This window comes from Ornithorhynchus anatinus, chromosome 11 (assembly GCF_004115215.2).
Source record: "Ornithorhynchus anatinus isolate Pmale09 chromosome 11, mOrnAna1.pri.v4, whole genome shotgun sequence".
NCBI lineage: Eukaryota > Metazoa > Chordata > Mammalia > Monotremata > Ornithorhynchidae > Ornithorhynchus > Ornithorhynchus anatinus.
The window spans coordinates 51107709-51134575 of record NC_041738.1 but is presented as its reverse complement, the minus strand read 5'-3'; the positions used below and the strand labels follow the sequence as shown (position 1 = coordinate 51134575).

The 26867-nt window shown below is 56.9% G+C and overlaps 3 protein-coding genes across 3 annotated transcripts; 2 read left to right on the top strand and 1 right to left on the bottom strand.

Moving 5' to 3' along the window:
- Window positions 1–1763: 1763 nt before the first annotated feature.
- On the top strand, window positions 1764–5986 carry KREMEN2 (kringle containing transmembrane protein 2). Its single transcript, XM_029074748.2, has 9 exons — window positions 1764–1932; window positions 2320–2494; window positions 2793–2884; window positions 3108–3232; window positions 3437–3590; window positions 3966–4298; window positions 4482–4607; window positions 4743–4818; window positions 5026–5986. Exons 1-9 carry the CDS (start codon window positions 1845–1847, stop codon window positions 5246–5248), a joined length of 1392 nt encoding a protein of 463 aa, XP_028930581.1. The 5' UTR covers window positions 1764–1844; the 3' UTR covers window positions 5249–5986.
- A 3418-nt stretch (window positions 5987–9404) lies between these two features.
- PAQR4 (progestin and adipoQ receptor family member 4) lies at window positions 9405–13487 on the top strand. The gene is made up of 3 exons (XM_029074394.2): window positions 9405–9605; window positions 11859–12080; window positions 12242–13487. The coding sequence occupies exons 1-3, from the start codon at window positions 9440–9442 to the stop codon at window positions 12673–12675; spliced, it is 822 nt and encodes a 273-aa protein (XP_028930227.1). The 5' UTR covers window positions 9405–9439; the 3' UTR covers window positions 12676–13487.
- Window positions 13488–14091: 604 nt separating this feature from the next.
- PKMYT1 (protein kinase, membrane associated tyrosine/threonine 1) lies at window positions 14092–21137 on the bottom strand. The gene is made up of 8 exons (XM_029075861.2): window positions 21009–21137; window positions 17069–17436; window positions 16255–16748; window positions 15703–15809; window positions 15069–15241; window positions 14831–14985; window positions 14569–14667; window positions 14092–14391 (listed from the first exon to the last, which is right to left on the bottom strand). The coding sequence occupies exons 2-8, from the start codon at window positions 17417–17419 to the stop codon at window positions 14280–14282; spliced, it is 1491 nt and encodes a 496-aa protein (XP_028931694.1). The 5' UTR covers window positions 17420–17436; window positions 21009–21137; the 3' UTR covers window positions 14092–14279.
- Between the last annotated feature and the right edge of the window lie 5730 nt (window positions 21138–26867).

The following is a 26867-nucleotide window of genomic DNA, read 5'->3' as shown; positions in this document are numbered from 1 at the left end:
CTTGTGCCCCCCCTCCCAGCCACCCTCCATCTCCCAGTTCTCCTCCCAGACCCCAGGGTCCTCCATTCCCTCTGCACACCTGGGCTGGCCTCTCCCCAAGTCCCCAGGGCAACTGAGCTGCGGCAAGGGGAGGAATCCAGGGAGATCAGAGGAGTCGGGCCCCTTGGGGGTGGGGATGGGGGGGCAGGGAGAGGAGGGGGTAGGGAAAGGCGGCTGGGGGGGGGCTGGGAATTCCCCCCACGCACCAGTCTAGGCCTGCCCCTCCAGCCAGGTGGGAGCAGCAGGGGAATTCCACAGCGGGGGGCCCAGGGAGGGGCTGGGGGCAAGTTGCCTGGGTTTGGGGAGGGGAGTCAGGTGGCAGAAAACCTGGACATTGAGAGGGGAGTCAAGGTGACAGCTAACCTGGACATTGAGGGGGGAGTTGTACGGGAGGGCAGGATACCTGGGTCTGGAGAGGGGAAGTGGTGGGGTGGGACCCCTCAGGTTTGGGAGGGAGCAAGACCACTGGATTCAGGGAATGGAGAGGAATCAGGGGCTGGGGGCAGAATGCCGGTGGGGGGGCGTTGAGGGAGAAAGGGAAATGGTGGAACCAGGCGGGGACTGAGGGCACAGCTGCCTCTCTTCCAGACACCAGCTGCTCCTGCCCGTCCTGCTGATCCTCCACGGGGGCGAGGCGGGAGTCAGGGCAGGGAGCGGCCCCAGCCCAGTGGATGGGCCAGGGAGGCCGGAGAGGCTGGAGCCTGGGGAAACTGAGGCCTGACCTAGAACCTCACCCAGGGGCTCCCAAACCAGGGATCCTGGTCCCTGTGACGTCCTACCCACCCCACCCCACCACCAACTCTCACTGGTTGGCTTCTGCGGTATCTCTCAGCCGGGGTGAAGTCTCTGTGTCTGAATCTTTCCGTTTTCAACTGTGCATTTTTGTCTGTCTCCGTGTACATCAGTGCTTGCGAGTGTGACTGTGGGGTGGGGGGGGGAGGGGTTGATTCTCTTCCAGCTTGCATGCTAGGTCTCTGGTTCTGCCTGTCTGTGTCTGTCCATCTGCCTGCGTGTCCCCCTCTCCCCAGCCTCCACCCTCCCCTGCTCAAGCACCTCTAAACCCCTCCACGCCCCCCTCCCTTCTCCAGAGCCTGGAGGAAGGGAGCCTCCTGGCCTCCTGGTTCTGGATGGAGACAGGACGCCTGAGTTCTGGGGGAGGGAAGGGAGGGAATCTAGAAAGAAGGGGCAAGGGCAGGGGAGGCAGCCCTGGATTCTGGGGGAGGCCCAGCCTTGCTCTGTAGGGGAGGGAAAGGGAGAGGAGAGGGAGTGAGAGGGGGAGCTGCCCAGACGGGGGAGGCGTCTGGGCCTGCTCCTGCTCCTGCTCCTCTCCCAGGCGGGGCTTCCTGGCCTCCCCCCCAGGGCGAGGGAGGGACCCAGCCGAGGAGGGGGGCAGGGAGGGAGGGAGAGCCCAGCTGGAAAGGGAGACAGACAGAGCCGAGTGCGAAAGAGCCAGGGAGGCTGAAAGGAGACTGAGGAGCTGGGGGAAGCAGCGTGGGCAGGCTCCAGGGATTGAAGAGAAGAAGACAGAGGGAGGGAGCAAGAGAGATGGAAAGGGAAAGGGAGGGAGTCGGGGAGAGACAGAGTGAGTAGGGAGGAGCAGAGAGGGAGGAAGGGAGCCAGAGTGGGTGAGAGGGAGGGAGAGAGTAACCAGAGTTAGGATAGAGAAGAGAGGGAAGAAAGGTGAGGAAATAGGGAGGGGGTTGGAAAGACAGAAGAGGGGAGAAGGAGGAAAGGGGTTTGACCTCCCCATGTCTCGGGTCCCGGAGGCTTTCCCATAGGGGAGAGACAAGCGGGGCTAGGGCAGGATGGGTCACCTCAGGCCCGGGAACTTCCTATTGCTGCTGCTGCTGCCCCCAGCCCAAGCCCCGTGGCAGGACCTGCCGAGCCAACAAGGTGAGTGGGTGCCCCTTCACCTTGAGTCCTGCCCCCACAGCCTCTCACCGAGCCAGGACCCAGGATTTCTGACGTTTTCCTCTCAGTAACTTCCCGCCCCCACCGTGGGCCCCACCTGTTCCAAAGGTACAGAACTTTTGGGTCCGGGGGGTTCCAAGCAGGTGACGGGAGAAACTGGCCCCAGGTCCCGGGAGGGAAGGCTGGAGGCTGGGGATTGGGGGAGTGGGTGGACAGGTAGAGAGAGGCCTCCTGAGGGAGGTCGGGCCAACCTGAGGGTAGCAGAGGAGAAGGGTCACCTCTAGGAGGCCGCAGGAGGGTTAGCCGGGAAGAAAGTCCCACCTGCCCCTTCAGATCCCGACCCCGTCCCCATCCCCCGGCGCTCACCAGGCCCATCAGAGTGCTACCAGGTGAACGGGGCAGATTACCGGGGCAGCCAGAACCGCACGGGGCCCCGGGGGGCTGGTCGCCCCTGCCTGTTCTGGGACCAAACCCAGCAGCACAGCTACAGCAGCAGCAAAGACCCCCAGGGCCGCTGGGGACTAGGAAGCCACAACTACTGCAGGTGAGATGGAGGGGAAGGAAGGGGTACACGCTGGGACAAGGGATGGGGGCAGTGGTGCGGGGCAGGGGGGTGGACGGTCCCAGGTGATATTGTGGGGAACAGTTTGAGGTCTCAGGGGTGGGGGTCCCCTTAGAAGCTGACCTAGGGCTAGCCACCGCAGTTCCGGTCAGGATCCGGGGTCAGTTTCAACTGGACGCGAGAGGGACGTTATGGCGAAGGGCGCAGGCCTTGGGGAGCAGAAGTTAGAGTTTGACAAGGGCCCCTCCCTCTTTGGCTCCCCCCAAATCCCATTCCTCAGGAACCCCGATGGGGATGTGCAGCCCTGGTGCTACGTGGCAGAGACGGAAGAAGGGATCTATTGGAGATACTGCGACATCCCCACCTGCCACAGTGAGCGGGGGGCCATCAGGGGAAGCCTGGCTCCTGGGGGGGAGGGGGCGGAGCCGAGATCCGGGTCCCCGGAGGATCTGGGGAGAGGGGCGTTTGGGTCCTAGGAGACAAGTGGGGCAGGAGGCCAGAATGCCGGGGTTACTCGAAGCCTGGGAAAGGCTGGCGGAAAGGTTAGGGGAGTGGAAAGTCCCCCTGAGCCTATTCTCCCTTGCCCTCCCCCCAGTGCCTGGCTACCTAGGCTGCTTCGTTGATTCGGGGGCTCCCCCAGCCCTGAGCGGACCGAGCGGCACCTCCACCAAGCTCACGGTCCAGGTCTGCCTGCGCTTCTGCCGCATGAAAGGGTTTCAGGTAAACCAGCTTATCCCCACCCGTCTCCGCCCCATCTCACCCTTTTCCCCAAAAGGAGGCTGCCCCTCCGAGATCAGCACATCCCTCCCCACTGCCCCCCGGAAACTGACCAGGCCCCCTGTCTTTCTCTGGCCGAGCCCCCGGGGAATCGAGGCCTCGGGGAGACCGTCCGTCCCCCCACCCCCACCCCTGCCTTGCCCACAGCTGGCTGGGGTGGAGGCCGGCTACGCCTGCTTCTGTGGCTCCGAAGGGGACCTGTCCCGGGGCCGCCCGGCTCCAGCCATCGACTGTGACCAGATCTGCTTCGGCCATCGTGGCCAGCTGTGTGGGGGCGACGGGAGGCTAGGCATCTATGAGGGTGAGAGCAGGGGAACAGGGATGGGTGGAAGGGTGGGGATTGAGGGGGGGAAGGGGTGGGCTCTGAGGGAGACGTGGAGATAGGAGGGGGCAGAGCTGGGAGGAGGGGGCGGAAAAGATGGTGGCAGAGGAGGACACCACTGTGGAGCCAGAGCAGGCGAGGGTAGGGCAGGGCAGGGTGGATCCTGAGGCTTGGACTGTGAGCTCCCTGCACAAGTAGAACCGTGGGAGAGTGAGTAGGATGGGGGGGTAGGAGGAGCCTCCAGGCCCCAATTCTCCCTCCATCAGTTTGAGGGGTGGGGGGTGAAGAGCTCTGGCGTGCTGTGGGGCCAACAGCGTCCTGACCCAGCTCTCTCACCCCGGCACCCGTCCCCAGTCTCAGTGGGTTCCTGTCAGGGGAACTGGACGGCCCCCCACGGAGTGATCTACTCCCCGGACTTCCCGGACGAGTACGGCCCAGACCGCAACTGCAGCTGGGCGCTGGGCCCGCCGGGGTCCGCCCTGGAGCTCACCTTCCGCCTCTTTGACCTGGCCGACCCCCGAGACCGGCTGGAGCTCCGGGAGGCAGGTTCGGGTCGACTCCTGGGGGCTTTCGACGGGGCCCAGCCCCCGCCCCCTGGGCCGCTGCGCTTCCCGACCGCCACGCTCCTGCTGACCTTCCGCAGTGACCCCCGGGGCCACGCCCAGGGCTTTGCCCTCACGTACCGAGGTGAGGAGACCCCCGCCGACCCCTGCCACCACCGATGCCCGAACTCCTGGCAACCTGCAGCCGGGGCCCCGCTTCCCCACCCCTGGCAGGTTTCGCCTTCCTTCCAGAAATCCCTCCCTTTTTTCCTAGAGTCCCTCCAAGAGCCCAGGAGTTCTGCCTTCAACCTCTGTCTTCTCTCCTCAGGGCTGAGGGATCCTGTGGAAGACCTGGGGTCTCCCCAGGGCCTGGTCCAGACCCCACCTGTTCCCCCAGAAGGAGCCAATGGGAGCCGCGCCCCTGGCCCCCAGGATTCATCCACCAGAATGGGGGGTGAGAAGTTTGGGATTGATGAGGGAGGAATAGGGGCGTTAGTTTCCCCTCCCCGCCCCCTTGGGAGGGAAAGTGACCGATGAAGTCTAACTCTTTGAGGCCCTGGTCTTCCCTGAACTTCCCCTCCCCTCTCAGTTGGAGTCTTCTCCGCAGTGACTGTGGTGGCCGTCCTTCTGCTGCTCCTATTCTCCTTCTACCAGCTACGGAAACGGTAAATGGACCCTTGGGATTGGGGCGAAGCCACCCGGGGACACGAGGCTGTGGTGAGAGGTCCTGTGGTGACAGGTGGCCTGGGAAGAGAGAGGAGGACAGAGGGCTGGGTGGGGGGTTCTTGGAGGGGAGGCAAGGGTGGGGTGGGGGCAGGATGCCTGGTTTTGAGGGGAATGAGGTAGATTTCTCTCATCTCTTTCTCTCTTAGGAGCTGCCTGCTCGTCCCTGGGAAAGGACCGGTGGGAGGCCTGCTCGTGCTGGGGACCGCCCACGGGGTCCAGAGAGGCTGGACCGTGTGGTACCGTCGGCCCCAAGCGGTGGCTGGCCCTTGCCCCCCTGGCGACGGTCAGCCAGATGGGCTTCCACCCAGCTACCGGCCGCTCAGTGCTTCGAGCCAGAGTTCGCTACGATCGCTCATCTCTGCCCTCTGACCCTCCCAGTTCCTGCCCTACGGGAGACTTTGTCCTGTTACCCCCGGGGGAGGCTCTTACCCCTAAATAGAATGTCTTCTACCCCAAGGACTGACCCTGCCCTTTCTGCTAAACATACTTCTGAGGCCCAGATTCCACCATCCTACAAGGATTCTGCCACTTTGAAAGTGTTTCTGCCCCTCTCCCTCCCCCCAGTCAAAAAAAAAAAAAATATATATATATACATATATATATCAGGGACCAGGAGTGGAAACAGGTTTCTGGCATGGCTGCCTCAGTCCTTCCCTCCCTCTTCTACAAGGTTAGGAGATGGGTCATTGGCAGCCCTGAGAACAGGGAGACTGACATGGGCGGCTGGGTTGAAGGGCCATATGACAGTGGGTATCGGAGGTCAACGGGAAGGGGTCAAAAAAGGTCCATATCTCAAGCTTGTGAGATGTGGACAACAAAAATGGGCAGCCTCCAGCCCATGACCTGATGGGCAAGATGCAGAAGGACTGAGATCTGAGGTCAAAGGAAGGCAAATTCCAGTGGCCACTCTTAACAAGGTGGCGCGTAGTTGGAGAGGCCCGACGACGGGGAACGTGTGGAGATTCGAGATACTGCCACCCTGCACACAGCTCAACCACTTGGAATGTTTTCTGCAGCCCCCGATCAGGGAGAGGTCAACGGTCATTAAGAAGCACTCAAGAAACCTGCACACAGACAATGAATAAAGGAAACTATTTTTGTACTGGACGTCGGTACGGCGAGCTTCTTTCCCAGGGAGGCAAGGTGTTAGGGGAACGGGAAGATAAACACCAATTTTAGCCCGGGAAGAGGATTGGTGACCCTCAAAGGGGGGTCGGGTAGGAATGAGGCACATTTGCCAGCCGTGACCATTGTGAGGCTCTTGAACGGCTAGGGAAGTGTCAGCTATCCGAGAGAGAGGAGGAGTCGGTGAATTGGGACAAAGAGAACCCGAGGTTGGCCTCCTCGCGGGGCGCTTCTGCAGAGCGGCTTGGGAATGGGAGAGGTGGGGGGAGTCGGAGGACGGGACCCGACACCACGTTGGGGGGGGATGGGGAGAGGCGCGGGGGAAGCAGCGTGGCTCAGTGGAAAGAGCCTGGGCTGGGAAGTCAGAGGTCGTGTGTTCTAATCCCAGCTCCGCCACTTGTCTGCTGCATGACCTTGGGCAAGTCGCTTTACTTCTCTATGCCTCCGTTACCTCATCTGGAAAATGGGGATTAAGACTGTGAGCCCCACGTGGGACAACCTGATTACTTTCTATCCTCTCCAGTGCATGCTTAGAACAGTGCTTTGCACTTAGTAAGATAATAATAATAATGGTGGTATTTGTTAAGCGCTTACTATGTGCAAAGCACTGTTCTAAGTGCTGGGGGGAGGATACAGTGTGATCAGGTTGTCCCACGTGGGGCTCAGAGTTTTAATCCCAGGCTTGGGAGTCAGCGGTCATGGGTTCTAATCCCGATTCCACTGCTTGCCAGCTGTGTGACTTTGGGCAAGTCACTTCATTTCTTTGGGACTCAGTTACCTCCTCTGTAAAAGGGGATTAAAACTGTGAGCCCCACGTGGGCCAACCTGATCACCTTGTATCCCCCCGAGCGCTTAGAACAGTGCTTTGCACATAGTAAACGCTTAACCAATACCACCATTAATTAACTGATCAATCTCCATTCATTCATCCATTAGTATTTATTGAGTGCTTACTGTTCATTCATTCAATAGTATTTATTGAGTGCTTACAATGTGCAGAGCACTGTACTATGTGCAGAGCACTGTACTAAGCTCTTGGAAAGTACAATTTGGCAACAGATAGAGACCATCGTTGCCCAATGAAGGGCTCACATTCTATTTACTGCGATTAAGTTGTCTTGTTTTTGTTCATCTGTCTCCCCCAGTTAGACTGTAAACCCGTCAATGGGCAGGGATTGTCTCTATCTGTTGCCGAATTGTACATTCCAAGCGCTTAGTACAGTGCTTTGCACATAGTAAGCACTCAATAAATAGTAGTGAATGAATGAATGAATAATCGGGAGAGACAGCCAGACAAAAACCAGACAACATAATCACGATAAATAGAACCAAGGGGATGGACAACCATTTGACAGAGGAGGTAACTGAGGCCCAGTGACTTGCCCAAAGTCACCTGACTGGCAACCGGCGGAGGCGGGATTCGAACCCATGACCACTAACTCCCCACAAATTCCCCTCATCGTTAGGATCATTATAATTAATAGAAGCTGGAGTTGAGGAAGGCCTCGGGGGCAGGATGAAGACGGCCGCTCGGAGGTTCGCTAGGGCGGGAGTTTGGGGGGCGGTCAGGGGTGAGGGCAGGGAGGGGGTGTCTTCACCGGCCCTGCTGGGCAGCGTGGGGGAGAGGAGGAAGCCGGAGGATGTTGGCGGAGGGAAGGGCGGCGCCTAGGTTGGCCCACTAATGAGAAGCAGTGTGGTTCAGTGGAAAGAGCCAGGGCTTGGGAGTCCGAGGTCACGGGGTCGAATTCTGGCTCTGCCACTTGTCAGCGGGGTGACTGTAGGCAAGTCACTTCACTTCTCTGGGCTTCAGTGACCTCATCTGTCAAATGGGGATGAATAATAATCATACTGTTGGTATTTGTTAAGTGCTTCCTTTGTGCCCAACACTGTTCTAAGCGCTGGGTGAGATAGAGGGTCATCAGGTTGTCCCACGTGAGGCTCACAGTTAATCCCCATTTTCCAGATGAGGTCACTGAGGCCCAGAGAAGTGAAGTGACTTGCCCACAGTCACCCAGCTGACAAGTGGCAGAGCCGGGATTCGAACCCATGCCCTCTGACTCCCAAGCCGGGGCTCTTTCCACTGAGCCACGATGAAGACTGCGAGCCTCACGTGGGACAACCTGATGACCCTGGATCTCCCCCAGCGCTCAGAACAGTGCTCTGCACGGAGTCGGCGCTTAACAAATACCAACATGACTATATGCCAACGCAGCGCGGCTCAGCGGAAAGAGCCCGGGCTGGGGAGCCAGAGGTCACGGGTTCGAATCCCGCCTCCGCCACTTGTCAGCTGTGTGACTTTGGGCCAGTCACTTCACTTCTCGTTGCCTCAGTTACCTCATCTGTCAAATGGGGATTGAGACTGTGAGCCCCCCGTGGGACAACCTGATTCCCTCGTGTCTACCCCAGCGCTTAGAACGGTGCTTGGCACATAGTAAGCGCTTAACAAATGCCAACGTTATTATTATTATTATTATTATTCTCTGGGCCTCAGTTCCCTCTTCTGTCAAATGGGGATGAAGACTGTGAGCCTCACGTGGGACAACCTGATGACCCTGGATCTCCCCCAGCGCTTAGCACAGAGCTCTGCTCATAATAAGCGCTTAACCAATACCAACGTTATTCTTCTTCTTCTCTGGGCCTCAGTTCCCTCATCTGTCAAAATGGGGATGAAGCCTGGGAGCCCCAGGTGGGACCACCTGATGCCCCTGGATCTCCCCCAGCGCTTAGAAGCGCGCTCTGCACGGACTCAGCGCTTAACAAGCAGCAACGTGATTATTATTATGATTATTAATGAGGAGCGGCGGGTGCCTTGGAGGGCGAGGCCTGAGGGCTGAGGGAGGGAAGGGGGGGGCGGGGAAAGGCCCCAAATCACAACCCCCGCACTGGAGGGGGGAGGGGGGCGGGGATTTCGCCCTGGGATTGGTCTCCGGCCGCGTGACGTCACCAGCCTAGCGCGCGAAACGGGCCAGGGATGGAGAGGGGGAGGGGAGGAGGGAAGATGGGGCGGGGCCTGGCGGACCCTTCCCCGCCGGTTGCCCGCCCCGCCCCGCCCCGCCCCGCCCCGCCCCGCCCGCCCCTCAGAGCTGCTGCGGCAGGCGCGGGCCCGCACCCCCTCCGCGCCCCCGCACCCCCTCCGCGCGCCGGCTAGAGGGCGAGCGCGAGCCCCCCGGTGGCGACCCCCCGCGCCCCTCTCTGCGCGTGCGCCCTCCCCCGCAGAGCCGCTCGGAGACCCCCCCCCCCCGCCCTCCGGATTTTTTAGAAGGCGGGCGCGCGTGCGCATCAGGAGAAGAGGGGGGGGGGCGGCGGGGGCGGGGAGCCCGGTGCGGGTCGGGGCTCGGCGTGGAGAGCGGGGGGCGGGGGCTCCGGGGGCTCCGAGCGCGCCCCCCGCCGCCGCCGCCGCCGCCGCCCGACCGGTCCCGGCCCCGGCCCCGGACCATGGCGTTCGTGGCGGGGCCGCGCCTGCTGGACTGGGCCAGCTCCCCGCCGCACCTGCAGTTCAACAAGTTCGTGCTGACGGGCTACCGGCCGGCCAGCAGCGGCTCGGGCTGCCTGCGCAGCCTCTTCTATCTGCACAACGAGCTGGGCAACATCTACACCCACGGTGAGCGAGGCTCCCATTCCCGCACGCCCCCGCACGCCCCCGCGCCCAGCGCTGCGCACAGCCCTCCGCTTCCGGACGCCTGCACCCGCTCTCCCCGCGGGGTCCAGGGGGTCCCCGCTGCCGCCGCTCTGTCTGCCCTCAAGCTCCCTGCAGCGAATGTCTCCTTTCCCGTGGCTCAGATCGTCGTCCCCCGACGGGCCCCCGCTGCTTCGCGGCCCGCCAGCCGCGGGGTCCCGCACCCCTCCCCGCCTCCCTTTTGTCCCGCCCTCGCTTTGGCACCGTGCAGCGGCTTCTCCGGCACCAGCTGGTGCTGGGGTGGGAGATCTGGGGGGGTCTGAACGCAGACGCCCTGTCTTCCCACCCCTACGCTTCCCCGAAGCCCCTCCCCGAACTCAAACAATCTGCTTCTCGGGTCCCCTGCCGGTAAAAGCCGGAGGAAGGACAGCCCGGGCAGTGGAGGCTTGAATCCTGTTAACCCAACTGCAATTTGCCCCATCCGTTCAGCTGCCCCGGGCGGATACACGCCGGAGGATAGAAGGGCGGGGAGCGGGATGGGCCCCGACCAGGCTGAGACTGGTTGTGTGAGTTCCGGGAGTGTGCGGAGAGCGGGGACCGAGGTCCAAGTTTTCTGGGAGGGGACTTGGCCCCAAGGTGGGCGGGGGCAGCAGGATACGTGAATTTGGAAGGGCAAGTGGCAGTGTGGGGCACAGAGGCGAGATAACTAAGTTCCGTGAGGTTCTTCCTCCCCCTGGCACGGCTCTGAGTTGCTAGGACAGAGTTCTTATTGTTTGAGCCCTGGGCCGCTGCCCACTTTCCCTTTCGCTCATCGCCGCGAGGGAGCCTCGGTCCGGTGCCCATAACCTCTCCGTGCCCTTGGTCGGGAGTGCTGAGATCAGGAAGGGGCTGACCTCCCCACCCCACCCCACCCCACCCCCGGACTAATGCCATCTGAGCCCCAGAGGGAATTAGCCCGGCTTCTCGGCAATCCCCAAATCTCCTGGCAGGAGGAGGGAGGAGCGAGCTGAGGACCCTATCTCCTGCTTTGGTGCCTCCCCGCCCCACGGCCGGCCGCCTTCCAGAGCATCCAGGAGGGAGGATGAAGTGGCTCTTTCTGGAAGTGGGGAGCGTGCAGCAGGGCAAGGGGAAGGTGAACCGCCGGGCCCCGGTTTGCTCCCGGCGCCGGCTTCTTCAGAAATCTTCCCGGCCCACAGCCCTCCCCGCCCCGCGCCGGTCAGAGCTGCCCACTTTCCCTTCGCCCTCTCCCAGCCCCTCCCTGCTGGCCCAAGCTGAGCTCTGCTGACACAGCTGCCGATTTGGGCCGTGTCCTTGAGCGGCCCGGAGGAGGAGAGTGGAAGAGAGCCGAGCTCGGCCCCCCCGGGCCACCCACCCCTTGCGGAGGTGCCCGGTCCCCGACCCTGCTAGCATCTACTCGGGCTCCAGACTTTTGCATCTGGGCGCGCTGAGGAGTGGGCTGAGAAGGCCCAGGCCCTAACTCTCTCTGATCCGTGGCTCAGTGGAAAGAGCACGGGCTTTGGAGTCAGAGGTCATGGGTTCGAATCCCAGCTCTGCCACTTGTCAGCTGTGTGACTGTGGGCAAGTCACTTCACTTCCCTGTGCCTCAGTGACCTCATCTGTAAAATGGGGATTAAGACTGTGAGCCCCACGTGGGACAATCTGATTCCCCTGGGTCTGCCCCAGCGCTCAGAACAGTGCTCTGCACATAGTAAGCGCTTAACAAATACCAACATTAGTTAGGACAGGCCGGGCTTCAACTGGAGGCAGGGCTAGGCGGGGGAATTGGGGAAAGCCAGGAAACCCTGAGAGGGAAGGGAGGTAAAAAGGGTGAGGAGGCTAGAGAACTGAGGTGAAGTTGGTCCCACTCCAGGCCACGGGGACAATGGGGTGAATTGCCAAACCAAACTGAGGGAGATGGGTGATTGAGAAAGGAGAGCCTAGCCGTCTAGTTGCTTCCCCTCCCTTTCTTCCCCTTCTGGCTTTCTGCATTTGGGTCAGTGAGGTCGTGGGCGGGGAATGTGTCCGTTACGTTGTTGTGTTGTACTCTCCCAAGTGCTTAGCACAGTGAGACGCACACTAAACGTTCAGATACGACCGATGGATGGATCGATCGATCCATAAGGGAGGCGGAACCTAGATCCCCCGCAGTCCCGAGTTGGGTCCCGACTGGGAAGAGTCCATTAACGACCCTCGCGGCCAACTGACGTTTCCCCACATCTCTCTCCCTCCCTTTCACAGGCTTGGCCCTCCTGGGTTTCCTGGTGCTGCTGCCGCTGACCATGCCCTGGGGGCAGCTGGGCGGGGGTGGCTGGCTGGGGGGAGCCCACTGTGTGGCCTGCCTGGCACCCCCTGCGGGCTCAGTGCTCTACCACCTCTTCATGTGCCACCGTGGGGGTGGCCCTGTCTATGCCCGGCTGCTTGCTCTAGATATGTGTGGGGTCTGCCTGGTCAACACCCTCGGTGAGTTGGGTCTGGGAGGGAGCCCGGAAAGGGTGGGGGGAGAGGAGATGGGGCGGGGCCAGCCCGGGGAGAAGGGCGGAGGGGGGTGGTCTAGAAGAACGGGGTGGTGACGTCGCCTTGGAGGAACTGGGACAACTCACCCTTCCCTCTTCTCTCCCCAGGTGCCCTGCCCATCATCCACTGCACCCTGGCATGTCGGCCCTGGCTGCGGCCGGCAGCCCTCGTGGGCTACGCTCTCTTATCCGGGCTGGCGGGCTGGCGGGCCCTCACGGCTCCTTCGACCGGCGCCCGGCTCCGGGCTTTTGGCTGGCAGGCAGGGGCCCGGCTGCTGGTGTTCGGAGCCCGAGGCGTGGGGCTGGGGGCGGGGGCGCCGGGCTCCCTGCCCTGTTACTTGCGCATGGATGCGCTGGCCCTGCTGGGGGGGCTGGTGAATGTGGCCCGGCTACCCGAGCGCTGGGGGCCCGGCCGCTTTGACTACTGGGGCAACTCCCATCAGATCATGCACCTCCTCAGCGTCGGCTCGATCCTGCAACTGCACGCCGGGGTCGTGCCCGACCTGCTGTGGGCCGCCCGCCACGCCTGCCCCCCGGACTGAGCGCTCGGCCTGCTCCCCGGCTCCTTCCATCCATAAGAGGGCTTCCCCCCTTCTCCCAGGGCCCCTGAATCTCAAGTACTGCACCTCCCCTCCCACCCTCAAGTGTGCGAGGAGCTATTCCTCAGCCTCCCAAGGGCTTTCTGCTGAGACTTCGGCCTTGGTAGGGTGTATTTCTTCTACCGTACTCCCGTCCTCAGGGTGGTAGAGGCTCTCCGGCTCTCCTACCCCTTCCCTGCGGCTGCCCCCTAGCCTGCCCCCCGGGGGGGGGATCTTCAGGTGACCACTGATAGGTTTTAGACCAGATCCACCTTCTCCCCGGTTTGCACACTCCGCATGCACACTCCAAGGCCTGGCCCTCAGACGAGCAGGAGACACTGAGGGGCGTCCCCTTCGGTCACCATTTTGGCACACTACACGGGTTCTCCCCCCCCCACCTTTCTCCCCCCTTTCCTCAGCTCATTTGTGCATGCTCCTTTCTCCCCCCAACCCCTCTTTGATACTGCGGTCGCCCCGTCCCTCCCAAATCGTCCTCTCCCCTGGAATGCTGGCCCTTTCCAGCAGCCCTCCTGCTCCTCAGGGCAGCCCCTTTGGGAATAGCCACACAAGGAGGACTCTGGGATCCTCAGCACCAGCACAGCTGTTCTTTGCCTCCAGCCACCGCACAAGGACTGGGCCAAAGCTCCTTCTCCTCCATCCATCCAGGCAGCTGCTCGCATAAGGATCGTAGACCTTCTAGGCTCTGGGCCCGGTGCCTCAAGAGCTCCACGTTTTAAGCTGTTAACATGACCTAAAAGAGTCGAAACTACTTCTAATAAGGATTCTTGGATCCATTCTTGGGGACCTCCTTGCCTGAACTGGCTGCATTTGTTGCCCAAGGATGGTGCTTCTGCTCTGTGGGCGCTGGGGCTCCTGCTTTACATAATAATAATGATGGTATTTAAGTGCTTACTATGTGCGAAGCACTGTTCTAAGTGCTGGGGGTGGGGGATACAAGGTGATCAGATTGTCCCACTTGGGGCTCACAGTCTTAATCCCCATTTTGCAGATGAGGTAACTGAGGCACAGAAAAGTGACTTGCCCAAAGTCACACGGCTGACAAGCGCCAGAGCCAGGATTAGAACCCATGACCTCTGACTCCCAAGTCCATGTTCTTGCCACTGAGCCACGCTGCTTTTTGCCTGAGGACTTGCTGTCAGAGACATTAGCACCCGGAGTGAGGGTGCTGGTTGCCACTGGGACTCTTGCCTAAGGACTGTAGCCTCCCTCCTTCTCATCCTATCCCAGGGGCTGTTGGAGCCTAGGGCAGGTGGTGGTGCTTGCCACCGGAGAAGGTGTTTTATTGGGGCCACACCCTAGGGCTGGGAGGCTGAGAGCAGAGCCCCACTGAGTTTAATCCCAAGAAATCTCACAGCAGCCCAAAATTCAAATGGGGTTTTTATTGTACTTTGCCAGGGCGAAGTTACAGGTCAGTGGCAGAGGAGAGGAGGTTGGAATCCCACCTCCTCCCCAAGCTGAGTCTTGAGGGCAGACGTATCCCTAGATAGAGGAGAGTCCTGGCCTTGGGGAGGGGATAAAAAATTAAAACAAATGAGTCTGGAAGGCACTCAGTTGGGGTCAAGCGAATCCTCGAAGAGGCTGAGGAGATTGCGGGGCTCAAAGGAGGGGATGGGGCCTGGGGGCAGGTCTGGGCTGATTCCACTTAGGTCCAGCTGTTCCCTGTAAGGAAGGAGGTGAAAGATGCCAGCAACCGTGAGTCTCCCTGACCCCACAAGCCCGGTAATTCTTCCACCCAGCCACACGTGCGACCCTCACATTTCTTTTTCCACAACCAACGTATTTCCCTAAGCCCTCCCAGAAGCTCCCGTTCTCTCCCAGAATCCAGGCTTTCCTCACCTCAACCTCCGACCATCCTTGACGTCTGGGGAGCCGTGCCGGGGCGTAGAGGTTCCCCCCGGGGATCGGGCCAGAATCGTCACTGGAGACAGCGGGGGGCTAAGAAAGAAGGAAGGAGCAGAATGGAAGGAGAGCAGGCTGGCACTGGGGGCCGGGAGGTAACGGTAGGCGGATCCTGGTGCAGGAGAAGTAAAGCTGGCCCTAGAGTGGCTCACTCTGGTCAGTGGAAGCCCACCCTGGCTGAAACTCTGGGCCCCCTTACCCCACACAGTCTTCATCCCAGTCGCTGGAGATGCTGCTGTCCAGGAGGCTAGGAAGTGGGGAGCCGGGGGGCGTCGTCGGGGGACACGGAGGACGGAGCCAGTTGGTTGGGTGGGCCAGATAGTGCCATAGCCAGCACAGGAGGGACAGCAGGCCCTGGAGGGGGAGAGAGGCACAGAGGGGAGCGGGAGGCCGGAGACAGAAACGGGGATCTGGAGCTGGGGTTTTGGGGGGCTTACCTGGCACAGTGCCCGACCTTGACTCAAGGCTTCACTGGCCACCATCCCCAGGCTCCCCCAGTGCCCCAGCTTCCTGATGGTTCCGAAGGCCAGTAGGGTCTCGGCTGTGGCCCGTCGTTCTGGTTCCGGTTCCAGCATCATGGTGAGGACGGAGCGCAGCTCGTGGGACAAGCCTGTGAGCGGACAGTGGTCTTATAGGGCGTGGGGGGGACTTCCCCTATTTCCCCCCAACTCAGAAATCTGGCAACCTAGTTTAGCAGGCCTTGTTTCGCTCTCCAATGCCTGGTGTCTGGTACTCCAACTCTTCCCGAAACCTCACATTCTGGAACCCAGGAGTCCTTCCCTTCCAATATTCTCTTCACCCCATAGCCAGCACCTAGTTGTCCTCCATCCAACTTTCCACTGTGGGAAATGGTGAGTAACCCAGCTCAGGGAACCAAGCTCCTGGTGGACAGGGAACATGTCTACCAATTCTGTTGCATTGAGCTTTCCCAAGTGCTTAATACAGTGCTCTGCACGTGGCACTCAAATACCATGGACTGATCAACTATCCCACTTCCCAGTGTCCCTGAGAAATGAGACCACTCTTCCCCTTTCCTGAAATCCAGCTGCCCTCTTTTCCCCAACTCGTCACCTGCAGTGAACTCGGGGGGTAAGTAGCCCCGGCGTAGCTGCTGCCAGCCCTCTCCGCCCCGGGGCAGCTCCATGTTGCAGGCAACTTCCAAGATGGTGAGGCCCAGGCTGGAAATCACAAAGCACAAAGTCAGTCCTTGGGACTTGGAGTAGTCTAAGCTAGGATTCTTCCATCTGGCTCCCACAGGAAGTGATGACGTCCTCAGGTCAGTCCTCAAGGATGATTACCCAACGCCACCCCACTATGAAATAAACATCACCTTGCCAATGGTCTGGAACCAATAGGTTTCTAGAAGCGTTCCTGCCCTTTCTTGCCTCTCGGTGACTACATGCCAATGGTCAGGGTTGGCAGCTGGGCCAGATTTCTCTCAGGCTCTAGGCTGGGGTCCCTCGAGTGGGCTTCCCTCAACTTGTCCCTGTCCATTCCCAGGAGGGAGGGGGGTGGATATGGGAAAACCTTGCCCCAAGAGGAGTTACCCCCACCCCCACCCCAACCGTCCCTCAGGAGGGCTCAAGCCACATCTAAGGTGAGCGAGCCCTCTCCGCCCCTCACCTGAACACATCGGCCGCGGTCCCGTAGCAGCCCTGCAGCAGCTCGGGGGCCATGTAGCGGGGGTCGCCCTCCTGGGCCTCGCTGGCCCCAGCCGCCCCCAGCTCCACCAGAAGCCCAAAGTCTCCCAGCTTGCAGCGGCCCCTGGGTCCCAGGAATATGTTGGCCGGCTTGACGTCCAGGTGGACCAGCCCTCGGCCGTGCAGGTGTGCCAAGGCCAGCAGCGTGTCCCGCAGGTAGCCCCAAACCTGGGCTTCGGGCAGGCCCGTTCCCCGAGTCTCACAGTGTTGCTGCAGACTGGGCCCGCACAGCTCCGTCTGCAGGTACAGGAGCCCCCCCTCTTCCCAGGCTCTCTCCAGGTGCACGCAGCGGGGGTGCCGTCCCACTTTCTCGTGGCCCCCGACTTCGGCCAGCTTGCGGACCCGATCCTGGGGACCCCGGAACGGGGACACTGAGCGCTTCACTGCATACAGCCGACCATCTTCCTTTGAGCGGACCTAGGAAGGGGATACTGCTGAGACACAGCTGGTTCTGGGGGAGGGAGATGCTGCAGCTGAGTAGAACATGGAGGTGAGGGAAAGAAAGGAAAGGAGAGGAAGAGCTGGGGACTGAGAGGACCACGAAAGCAGTTGAGTCTGCCGATGAGTGAGCAATGAGCAGAGCATGGAAAAAAAGGAAGGCGAGTTATAGGGGAAGAAGAGGAGGGGGTTGGAAAGAAGTAAATGGAACTCAAAGAAGGGGCAAAGCAGCCCTGCCACCTTCCACCACTTCCCTGGTTTAACGACGGGATCCAAGGCTCCATCCATCCATTGCTCACCTTGAAGACCTCCCCAAAGGAACCACGCCCCAGGCGCCCGAGCCGCTGAAAGCTTTGCTGGAAGAAGGATTCGGGCCGACTGGGATCGTAGTCACGGCCTTCCAGTGCCTCCGAGGCCCCCCCACGGAATGACACTCCTCGGGGCCGGGGCTGACTCCAGCATGGCGTGCGTGAAGGGAAGAGGCGACTGACAGGGGCGCTTCCTTTGGTGGGGGGCCGAGGCGGGAGGCTGCGGCTCAGGCTCCCAGGCTGCTTGAGAGAGAAGCCGGGATCCGCGTGGCGAAAATACACTGGGACGGGAATTGGAGTGGTATTCAGGGGTGGGGTGACCCCCTCCGACGGGACTGGCATGTCCAACTCAGGAGATCCTACAGAAGCACAAGGCGGAGAGGTGGAGAACACACTACTAAGGAGGAGACCAGAACGCACTCTGACATTTCCTCCTACCTTCGGGACATCTCTACCGGATATCTCGCCGACACCTCAAACTTAACATGTCCAAAACAGAACTTCTTATCTTCCCACCCAGACCACATCATTTCCCCCAGTCTTTCCCATCACTGTAGACAATACCACTATCCTCTGACTTACAACCCCGTAACCTTGGCGTTATTCTTGACTCAATCAGCTCACCCCATTTTACCTCACCTTGCTAATCTCCTATTACAGCCCTGCCTGCACATTCCGCTCCTCTCTGGCTGCCCAGATCTCGCTTATCTCACCACCGACCTCTTTCCCATGTTCTCCCTCTAGCCTGGAACTCCCTCCCCCTTCATATATGCCAGACCACCACTCTCCATCTTCAAAGCACAATTAAGGTCACATCTTTTCCATGAAGCCTTCCCTGATTAAGCCCTCTTTTCCCTGGCTCACACTTGGATCTGTGACATTTGGACAATTGAAAATGGACATTGCCCCACCCCCAACCCCGCACCACTTATGTACATATCTTTAAATTATTATAAAATATTTAATCATATCAATGTCTGTCTCTCCCCAGACTGTAAGCTCATTATCGACAGGGAAAGTGTCCGCTAATTCTTTTATATTGTACTCTCAAGAGCTTAGAACAGTGCTCTGCACATAGTAAGTGCTCAATAAATACCACTGATTGACTCATCCCTCTCATTCAACCCATGTATTTATTCAATGTCACCAAATCCTATCGGTTCTACCTTCACAACATCATCAAATCTGCCTTTTCCTCTCCATCCAAACTGTTGGCATTCATCCTATCTTGCCTTGACTACTGCATCTGCAACCTTGCTTGCCTCCCTGCCTCCTGTCTCTCCCCACTCTAGTCCTTACTTCATTGTGTTGTCTGGATCTTTTTTCCAAAAAAAAGTTCAGTTCACTCCAGTCCAACCACATCTCCCCAATCCTCAAGAACTTCTGGTGGCTGCCCACCCACCTCCACATCAAAGAGAAACTCCTTACCAAGGGCTTTGAAGCACTCAGTCAGCTCACCACTTCCTATCTCATCTCACTGATTTCCTACTACAACCCATCCTAAACGCTTTGCTCCCCTAACACCAATCTATTCACTGTGCCTCAATCTGGCCCGCTCGCCACTGACCCCTTGCTCACTTCCTCCCTCTGGAACTTCTTCCCCTTTCATCTATGACAGATCGCCACTCTCCCCATCTTCAAAGCCTTATTAAAGTCACATCTCCTCTAAGAGGCCTTCCCCTACTAAGTCCTCACTTCCCCTACTCCCTGTCTCTCTCACGCGTCCATTCACTCGGATCTGTACCTTTTAAGTACCTGATATTCACCACCCCCTCAGCCCCACAGCCCTTATTCTGTACATAGCCACAATTTATTTTAATATCTGTCTCCCCCCTCTAGACCGTAAGGTCCTTGTGGGCAGGGAACATATCTACCAACTGTTGTACTGTACTCTCCCAATCGCTTTGTACAATCCCGGCTCCGCCACTTATCAGCTGTGTGACTTTGGGCAAGTCACTTAACTTCTCTGTGCCTCAGTTACCTCATCTGGAAAATGGAGATTAAGACTGTGAGCCCCACGTGGGACAACCTGATCACCTTATATCCCCCCGAGCGCTTAGAACAGTGCTTTGCACATAATAAGTGCTCAACAAATGCCATCATTATTATTACAGTGCTCTGCATGCAGTAAGCACTCAATACATACCATTGATTGATTGATAGAACAGTGCTCTACACACTGTCAGTGCTCACTAAATACCACTGATCGATTGATTTTATAAATACGAAGGGGACGGACGGTACAGGGCCCTATGAAAAATGTAGCAAGAAGACCTACAAAAATACCAGCGCCCTGCAACGCAAAGCCACAAATCCTTGCTAGTAATGGAGCTAAGCAATTGGCAATATTTTGAGAACCCCGCCCCTTCAGTATTAGGGCCTGGAAACCCTGCTTTAACAAAGATAAAATAAAGAAAGATTCCTCTGCCCAATCTCTCTCTCCGGGACCGGTTTGAAGCAGTGGGGCTCAGTGGAAAGAGCACGGGCTTAGGAGTCAGAGGTCATGTGTTCTGTGTGACTTTGGACAAGTCACTTAACTTCTCTGTGCTTCAGTTCCCTCATCTGGAAAATGGGGATGAAGACTGTGTGCCCCACTTAGGACAATCTGATCACCTTATATCTCCCTCAGCACTTAGACCAGTGCTTTGCACATAGTAAGAGCTTAACAAACACCAGCATTATTCTACCCAGCAACACACTGACTCCTGTGAGGGGAGGGAGGCTAACCCCTGGTCCACCTGGAGCCCAGCCCTGATGGATCAGAGGAGACATTCATTCAATACTATTTATTGAGCGCTTACTATGTGCAGAGCACTGTACTAAGCGCTTGGAATGCACAATTCGGCAACAGATGGAGACCATCCCTACCCAAAGACAGGCTCACCATCTAAACAGGGGAGACAGACAGCAGAGCAAAACAAGACAAAACGAGTAGTCTGGCGACAAAATGAGTAGTCAGACATCAAGGCCTGGCTCCCGACAAGCCCCACTGTCCCAACCAGCCAAGCCGCATGACGGCCTCATTCATTCATTCAATCGTATTTAGTGAACGCTTACTATGTGCAGAATACTGTACTAAGCGCTTGGAATGTACAATTAGGCAACAGAGAGAGACCATCCCTGCCCAATGACAGGCTCAGAGTCTAGAGAAGGAGCGTGGCTCAGTGGAAAGAGCCTGGGCTTGGGAGTCAGAGGTCATGGGTTCCAATCCCGGCTCTGCCACTTGTCAGCTGTGTGACTTTGGGCAAGTCACTTCACTTCTCTGTGCCTCAGTGACCTCATCTGTAAAATGGGGATTAACTGTGAGCTTCACGTGGGATAACCTGATTACTCTGTAATAATAATAATGTGGGTATTTGTTAAGCACTTACTTTATGCAGAGCACTGTTCTATGCGCTGGGGTAGATACAGGGTAATCAGGTTGTCCCCTAGTGCTTAGAACAGTGCTCTGCACATAGTAAGCGATTACTATTATTATTAATCGGGGGGAGACAGCAAAGCAAAAGAGAACAAAACCAAGAAAACATCATCAAGATCAACAGAATCAAGGAGATATGCCCTTCATTAACAGAATAAGTAGGGTAATAAATAATATATACGAATGAGCAAAGCGTTGAGGGGAGGGGGGAAGAGCAGAGGGTGGGGGGCAGCAGAAGGAAGGGAGGGCTCAGTCTGGGAAGGCTTCCTGGAGGAGGTGAGCTCTCGGGAGGGCTTTGAAGAGGGGAAGAGAGTTAGTCTGGTGGGGATTTGGGGTCGAAGCCAAGGAGGGGCCGTGGCCTAGGGGCGGGGCTTCCAGGAGGAAAGCCCCCGGGAGAAACTGTCACTTTGGGGAGAGGGACCCGGGGAGAAACTGTCATTCCGGGGAGGGGGGGGAGGGAGGGGTCCCCAGGGAAGGGAGGCAGAGGTCAAGGGTCAAGAGTCGGACGGTCACCTCCAGGCAGGGCTTGCGGCCTCTTCCTCCAGGGAACGCGGATGAGCCGGTTGGGCTCCGGGGCCGCCCCGCGCTCTCCGGCCCCAACTCGAGGGGGGCGGGGGAGAGGCTGCGGGGAGAGGCGGCGGGGAGAGGCTGCGGGGAGAGAGTGCGGGAGAGGCTGCGGGGAGAGGAAGGGGCCCGCGCTCCGCCTCGCCCCGCGCCTGGCGCGCGCCCGCGCGCGCGCTGGTCCCGGAGCGCGCGGAGGGAACGGCCCCTGCGCGCGCGCCGCGCCGTCTCGCGCCAAAAATTCCAAACCCGGCTCCCGGCCCCGCCCGGCCCCGCCCCCTCTCCCTCCCGCAACCAATCACCGACGCCGGCCCCGCCCGCCCGCGCCTCCGGCCCCACCCCCTCTCCCTCCTGCAACCAATCACCGACGCCCTTCCCGCGCGCGCGCCCCCCCGTCACGTGGGCCCCGCCCCCTCCCAGAACGGCTCCTGCCTCGCCCCGCCGCGTTCCTGCATTGCGCCGTCAGGTGGCGGCGGCCCTTCCCTGCACGTCGCCCAGCTGGCGGCTGGAGCCAGCGCGCATGCGTCCGGCCTTCTCCAGCGAGCGCGGGAAGCGTCGTGGGCCTGCTGGGGGGGGACGAGGCGCTTGGCTCCGCTCCTGAAGGGCGGTGGGGAGGGAAGGTGCAGCCTCTCCTCCGCTCCGTCTCCCTGGGGCTGGAGTCGCACATAGATTGCAAGCTCCTGGTGGGGAATGTGCCTGCTTAATAATAATAATAATGTTGGTATTTGTTAAGTGCTTACTATATGCTGAGCACCGTTCTAAGCGCTGGGGGAGATCCAGGGTCATCGGGTTGTCCCACGTGAGGCTCACAGTTAATCCCCATTTTCCAGATGAGGTAACTGAGGCCCAGAGAAGTGAAGTGACTTGCCCACAGTCACACAGCTGCCAAGTGGCAGAGCCGGAATTCGAACCCATGATCTCTGACTCTCAAGCCTGGACTCTTTCCACTGAGCCACGCTGCTTCTCGCTTATTGTATTCTACTTCCCCCAAGCGCTTAGTACAGCGCTGGGTTCTAATCTCACATCTGCCACTTCTCAGCTGTGTGACCTTGGGCGAGTCACTTTACTTCTCTGGGCCTCAGTGACCTCATCTGGAAAGTGGGGATGAAGACCGTGAGCCCCATGTGGGACCACCTGATCACCTTATATAATAATGATGGCATTTGTTAAGCACTTTCTATGTGCGAAGCACTGTTCTAAGCGCTGGGGGAGATACAAGGTGATCAGGTTGTGCCATGTGAGGCTCACAGTCTTCATCCCCATTTTCCAGATGAGGTCACTGAGGCACGGATAAGTTAAGTGACTTGCCCACAGTCACACAGCTGACAAGCGGCAGAGCCGGGATTCAAACCCATGACCTCTGACTCCCAAGCCCGAGCTCTTTCCACTGAGCCACGCTGCCCAGGTCTTACACTTCTCAGCTGTGTGACTTTGGGCGAGTCACTTTACTTCTCTGGGGCTCAGTGACCTCATCTGGAAAATGGGGATGAAGACCACCGTCAATCCCATGTGGGACCACCTGATGACCTTGTATAATAATGATGGCATTTGTTAAGCGCTTTCTATGTGTGAAGCACTGTTCTAAGCGCTTGGGGGGGGCCGATACAAGGTGATCGGGTTGTGCCACGTGGGGCTCACAGTCTTAATCCCCATTTTACAGATGAGGTAACTGAGGCCCAGAGAAGTTAAGTGACTTGCCCAAAGTCACACAGCTGACAAGCGGAGCTGGGATTAGAACCCATGACCTTTGACTTCCAAGCCCAGGCTTTTTCCACTGAGCCACGCTGCTTCTCCAAGTCTACCCCCAGCTTTTAGAACAGTGCTTGGCACATAGTAAGTGCTTAACAAATACCATCGTTATTGCTCAGTACACAGTAAGCACTCAATAAATATCATTGACTCACCGACTGACTAAGGCTTTGGGGTGCTGGACACACTGGGTGGACCGCGAGAGATGTCCTTAATAGAGGATCACGATTCAGGTTCCAAGTTTAGCAGACCACCCTCTTGTGGGAAAAGAAGGGCTCCAAAAAGTATTTGAAAAGGTGACAGGCTGCTTTTAAGTAGTTGTGGATTTATTTTCCTACTCCCATTACAGTATTAGTAAATATATTTGACTGTCTTCTCCATCAGGATGTTAACTCCTTAAGGGCAGGATCCATGTCTTTCCCTTTTTCTTTATGCTCCCAATAATTATTATTTTTTTTAATTTGTTAAGCACTTACTGTATGTCAAGCACTGTTGTTAGTGCTAGGGTAGAATCAAGTTAATCAGGCCGGACACAATCCCTGTCCCACATGGGGCTCACAATCAAATAGGGAGAAGGAAAGGTATTGAATCCACATTTTGCAGTTGGGAAAACTGACGCCCAGAGAATTAGTCAATCAATCCTATTTACTGAGCACTTACCGTGTGCAGAGCATTTTACTGAGTGTTTGGGAGAGTACAATATAACAGAGTTTGGTAGACCCAGTCCCTGCCTACCTTGTGCCTTTCAGTCTAAGGGAGAGAAATAACTTGCCCAAGTTAACACAGGAGGCAGGTGGTAGAGCTGGTTTTAGAACCCAATTTCTCTGGCTCCCAGACTCATGCTTTATCCTCTAGGCCACACTGCTTCTCAGTTTATTAAGTGTTTATTGTACGCTGAGCACTATACCAAGCCCTGGGGCAGAGTGAATCTAGGGATATAGTAATAACAATTTTGGTATTTATAAGCACTAAGCACTGTGGTACGTATAGATAATCTAGTAGGACACAGATTCTGACCCATAGTTGAATGGGAAGGGAGAAACAGTATTTAATTCCCTCTTTACAGATGAGGAAACTGAGGCACAGAGAAGTGATTTGTGCTGTCCCAGCAGGTAAATGGCAGAACTGGTATTAGAACCCAGATCTCCTGACTCCCAGTGCCAGGCTCTTTCTGTTAGAACATGTTTCCAGAGCTCTATGCACAGAGACGCTCAGTAAGACAGTACTATGGATTGATATATAAGGGGAAGGGATGTAGAGAGAGGAGGGAAGGAGAGGAGTGTCAACAGATTATCTGAAAACTTAGCCATGGATATGAAGGGGGCAACAATGAGAGGATTGCTGAGCTGGACTTTACCCATTGTGGTTCCCAAAGGTTTCTGGCAAGAGACATTATGTGTTTTCACTGCTTCCTCCTCACATAATGCAACTGTTTTTCAGTCACAGATTGTAAAATTAATTGTTACAATAATAAATGTATTTTAAAGTAGACATGGAAACATGATCAAAGCCCCATTCATATTTGTTGCCAGACATTTTCTAAAAGACATTTTAATGCCGCTTTGTTTCTAACACTGGCAAACTTCAAAATTCTCTTCTCATCAATTGTCAGTATACAGAAGTCAAGGAAAATTGTCAATCAATAAGCCATATTTATTGAGAGCTTACTGGATGCAGAGCACTGTAGTAAGCGCTTGGGTGGTACAATTTAACCGACACATTCCCTGCCTGCTCTTTATGGTTGTTTTCTGAAACACATGTATTCATTTATTTATTGATCTATTTATATTAATGTCTGTCTCTCCCTCTAGACTGTGAGCTCGTTGTGGGCAGGAATGTATCTGTTATGATGTTGTACTCTCCCAAGCGCTTAGTACAGTGCTTTGCACAAAGTAAGTGCTTAATAAATATGATTGGATGAATGAATGAATTTATGGATGCATTTAAATGAAGCGGGCTTGCATTTCTCCTTCAGTAGTTGTGTTCTTCTTTTATCACAGGGAAGGGGAATATGACATCTGGTAATTCATGTAGATGAGCTAAATGAAACCAGCTCAGCAAATGACAGTTTCTGATGGAGGGGGTAGAGGTTTTTTGTGTATAGACAAGGCATAGTGAAAGAAGGCCTTTCCATTATCTAGGGGCTCTTGGTTAGCACCCCTCTAGCGTCTTTGAAGCATCCCTGCCTGTCCTAGTCCCCCAATTGGGGAATGATTCCCCCCAATTAATCAATAGTATTTATTGAGTGCTTATTGTCTCTTTCACTCTTCACTGTGTCAGGCCACTCTTGCGGAACTCCGATTCCCACTCTTTTCTGTTCCTCCCCACCATGGGTGGGATGGGGTGGGAACATTCCCCCCTCCACCTCCAACTCCCTCAGGGTCAACCTGGCTTCTTTGCTGTTCCCCTTCTGTCCACCTCCATGAGGCCCCACCCTGGCCAGGTCTTGACAGAGCCTCTTGAGGCTGCTCCCAGGCCTCCAGGCGGGAGGGCCTCTTCCCCAGCTCCAAAAGATAACAAGCCCAGGCTAGTCAGATGGGCTAAATCCAGAAGAACTGCATGGCAGCTGAGAAATTCAAAAGACTCTAAGCAGCTTCCACTTGCAACCTTGTGGCTGTCTTGATCCTGAACTCAATTGCAAGGAGATTGGAGACGGGGAACCTGAGACGTCGCAAGGACAATTCAAAAAGGGACTATTGCTCTGGAGTCAGGGCTTCAGGGGATCTGTTCTTTATTGCCCAAGAAGGAGAGATTGGTCTAGAACATTGGGCCAGTGAGGACCCCGGAGCCAATACCGCTGAAGTCAGTCCAGAAAGAGGAAGGAGTGGTGACAGGTTGCAGGGGAGGAAACAACCGGGATGGTTTAAGGAGAGGCAGTCCTGCCCCTTCTAGTCTATAATTCAGTTTCTCAAACACCTCTTTCTCCTTTCTTGTCTCATTTCTCCCCCATTTTCTTCTCGAGATAGTCTTGTGCTGGCCATACTGTTCTGGACCCTGAACTTTTCTTTATTATATTTTTTTAATGTGGCATTAAAGCCCTGCTCTCTTTAATATTGGCAGGTTGGGTTCAGGGGGAAAAGTAAAGTAAGAGGTGCATGCTGGGTGCTTCCTTGGGTTACGTACTGGTTTCTCTGAACTCTATTCAGTCGACAACTAATGCCCATGAAGACAGGCAGCCCTGCCCTCCCTCTTGCCCACCTCCATCCCACTTACAGCTTTCCTGGACTCTGGGAACTGGCCTGGATCCAGTCCTGCAGTGGGGCAGGGGACAGAGTTGGGGGTAGGGAAGCCCACCGTGTTCCCTAAACACCAGGGATCTGGATTCTTGGGGCGGACTTGGAGGAGGTATCAGGGTTGTGCATGTCTGACTGGAGAGCTATGTCTACACAGATAATAATAATAGTATTTCTTGAGCACTATACTGTGGGTTAAACACTGTTCTAAGCACTGGGGTAGACACAAGCTAATCAGATTGGGCACAGTCCCTGTCGCCCCTGGGGGTCACAGTCTACATCCTGATTTTACAGATGAGGGAACTGAGGCACGGAGAAGGTAAGTGACTTGCCCATGGTCACACAGCAGAAAAGTGGGAGAGCTGGGACTAAAACTCAGGTCCTTCTGACTCCCAGACGTGTGCTCTATCCACTAGCCCATGCTGCTTCCTTACTAGGCCACCTTGCTTCCCAAACCTTTGGAGTATGAATTAGTATCCGGAAAGCATAATAAAAACAAATAATGGTTGTTGGGGTATTTGCAAAATACCTAATATATGCCACTATAACGGATACAAGATAATTAGGTTGTACACAGCACCTGTCCCACATGGGTCTCTTAGTCTTTAGTTTGAGGCACTTCTCTGTGTCTCAGTTACCTCAATTGTAAAATGGGGGTTAAGATTGTGAGCCCCATGTGGGACATGAACTGTGCCCAACCTTGTAAATACCCCAATCTTCTGAATAGTGCCTGGCACATAGTAAGCGCTTAACATGTGAGCCCCTTGTTGGGCAGGGATTGTCTATCTGTTGCCAAATTGTACATTCCAAGCACTTAGTACAGTGCTCT

Bases quoted from the DNA above. Each gene is read 5' to 3' on its own strand.
- KREMEN2 (XM_029074748.2), top strand. From the start codon at position 1,845: ATGGGTCACCTCAGGCCCGGGAACTTCCTATTGCTGCTGCTGCTGCCC. The intron at 2,495-2,792 runs GTGAGATGGAGG...CCCATTCCTCAG, and splicing joins GGAAGCCACAACTACTGCAG to GAACCCCGATGGGGATGTGC. The intron at 4,608-4,742 runs GTGAGAAGTTTG...CTCCCCTCTCAG, and splicing joins TTCATCCACCAGAATGGGGG to TTGGAGTCTTCTCCGCAGTG.
- PAQR4 (XM_029074394.2), top strand. From the start codon at position 9,440: ATGGCGTTCGTGGCGGGGCCGCGCCTGCTGGACTGGGCCAGCTCCCCG. The intron at 9,606-11,858 runs GTGAGCGAGGCT...TCCCTTTCACAG, and splicing joins GGGCAACATCTACACCCACG to GCTTGGCCCTCCTGGGTTTC. The intron at 12,081-12,241 runs GTGAGTTGGGTC...TTCTCTCCCCAG, and splicing joins CTGCCTGGTCAACACCCTCG to GTGCCCTGCCCATCATCCAC.
- PKMYT1 (XM_029075861.2), bottom strand. From the start codon at position 17,419: ATGCCAGTCCCGTCGGAGGGGGTCACCCCACCCCTGAATACCACTCCA. The intron at 16,749-17,068 runs GTGAGCAATGGA...TCCCCTTCCTAG, and splicing joins CCTTTGGGGAGGTCTTCAAG to GTCCGCTCAAAGGAAGATGG. The intron at 15,810-16,254 runs GTGAGGGGCGGA...TGTGATTTCCAG, and splicing joins ACCGCGGCCGATGTGTTCAG to CCTGGGCCTCACCATCTTGG.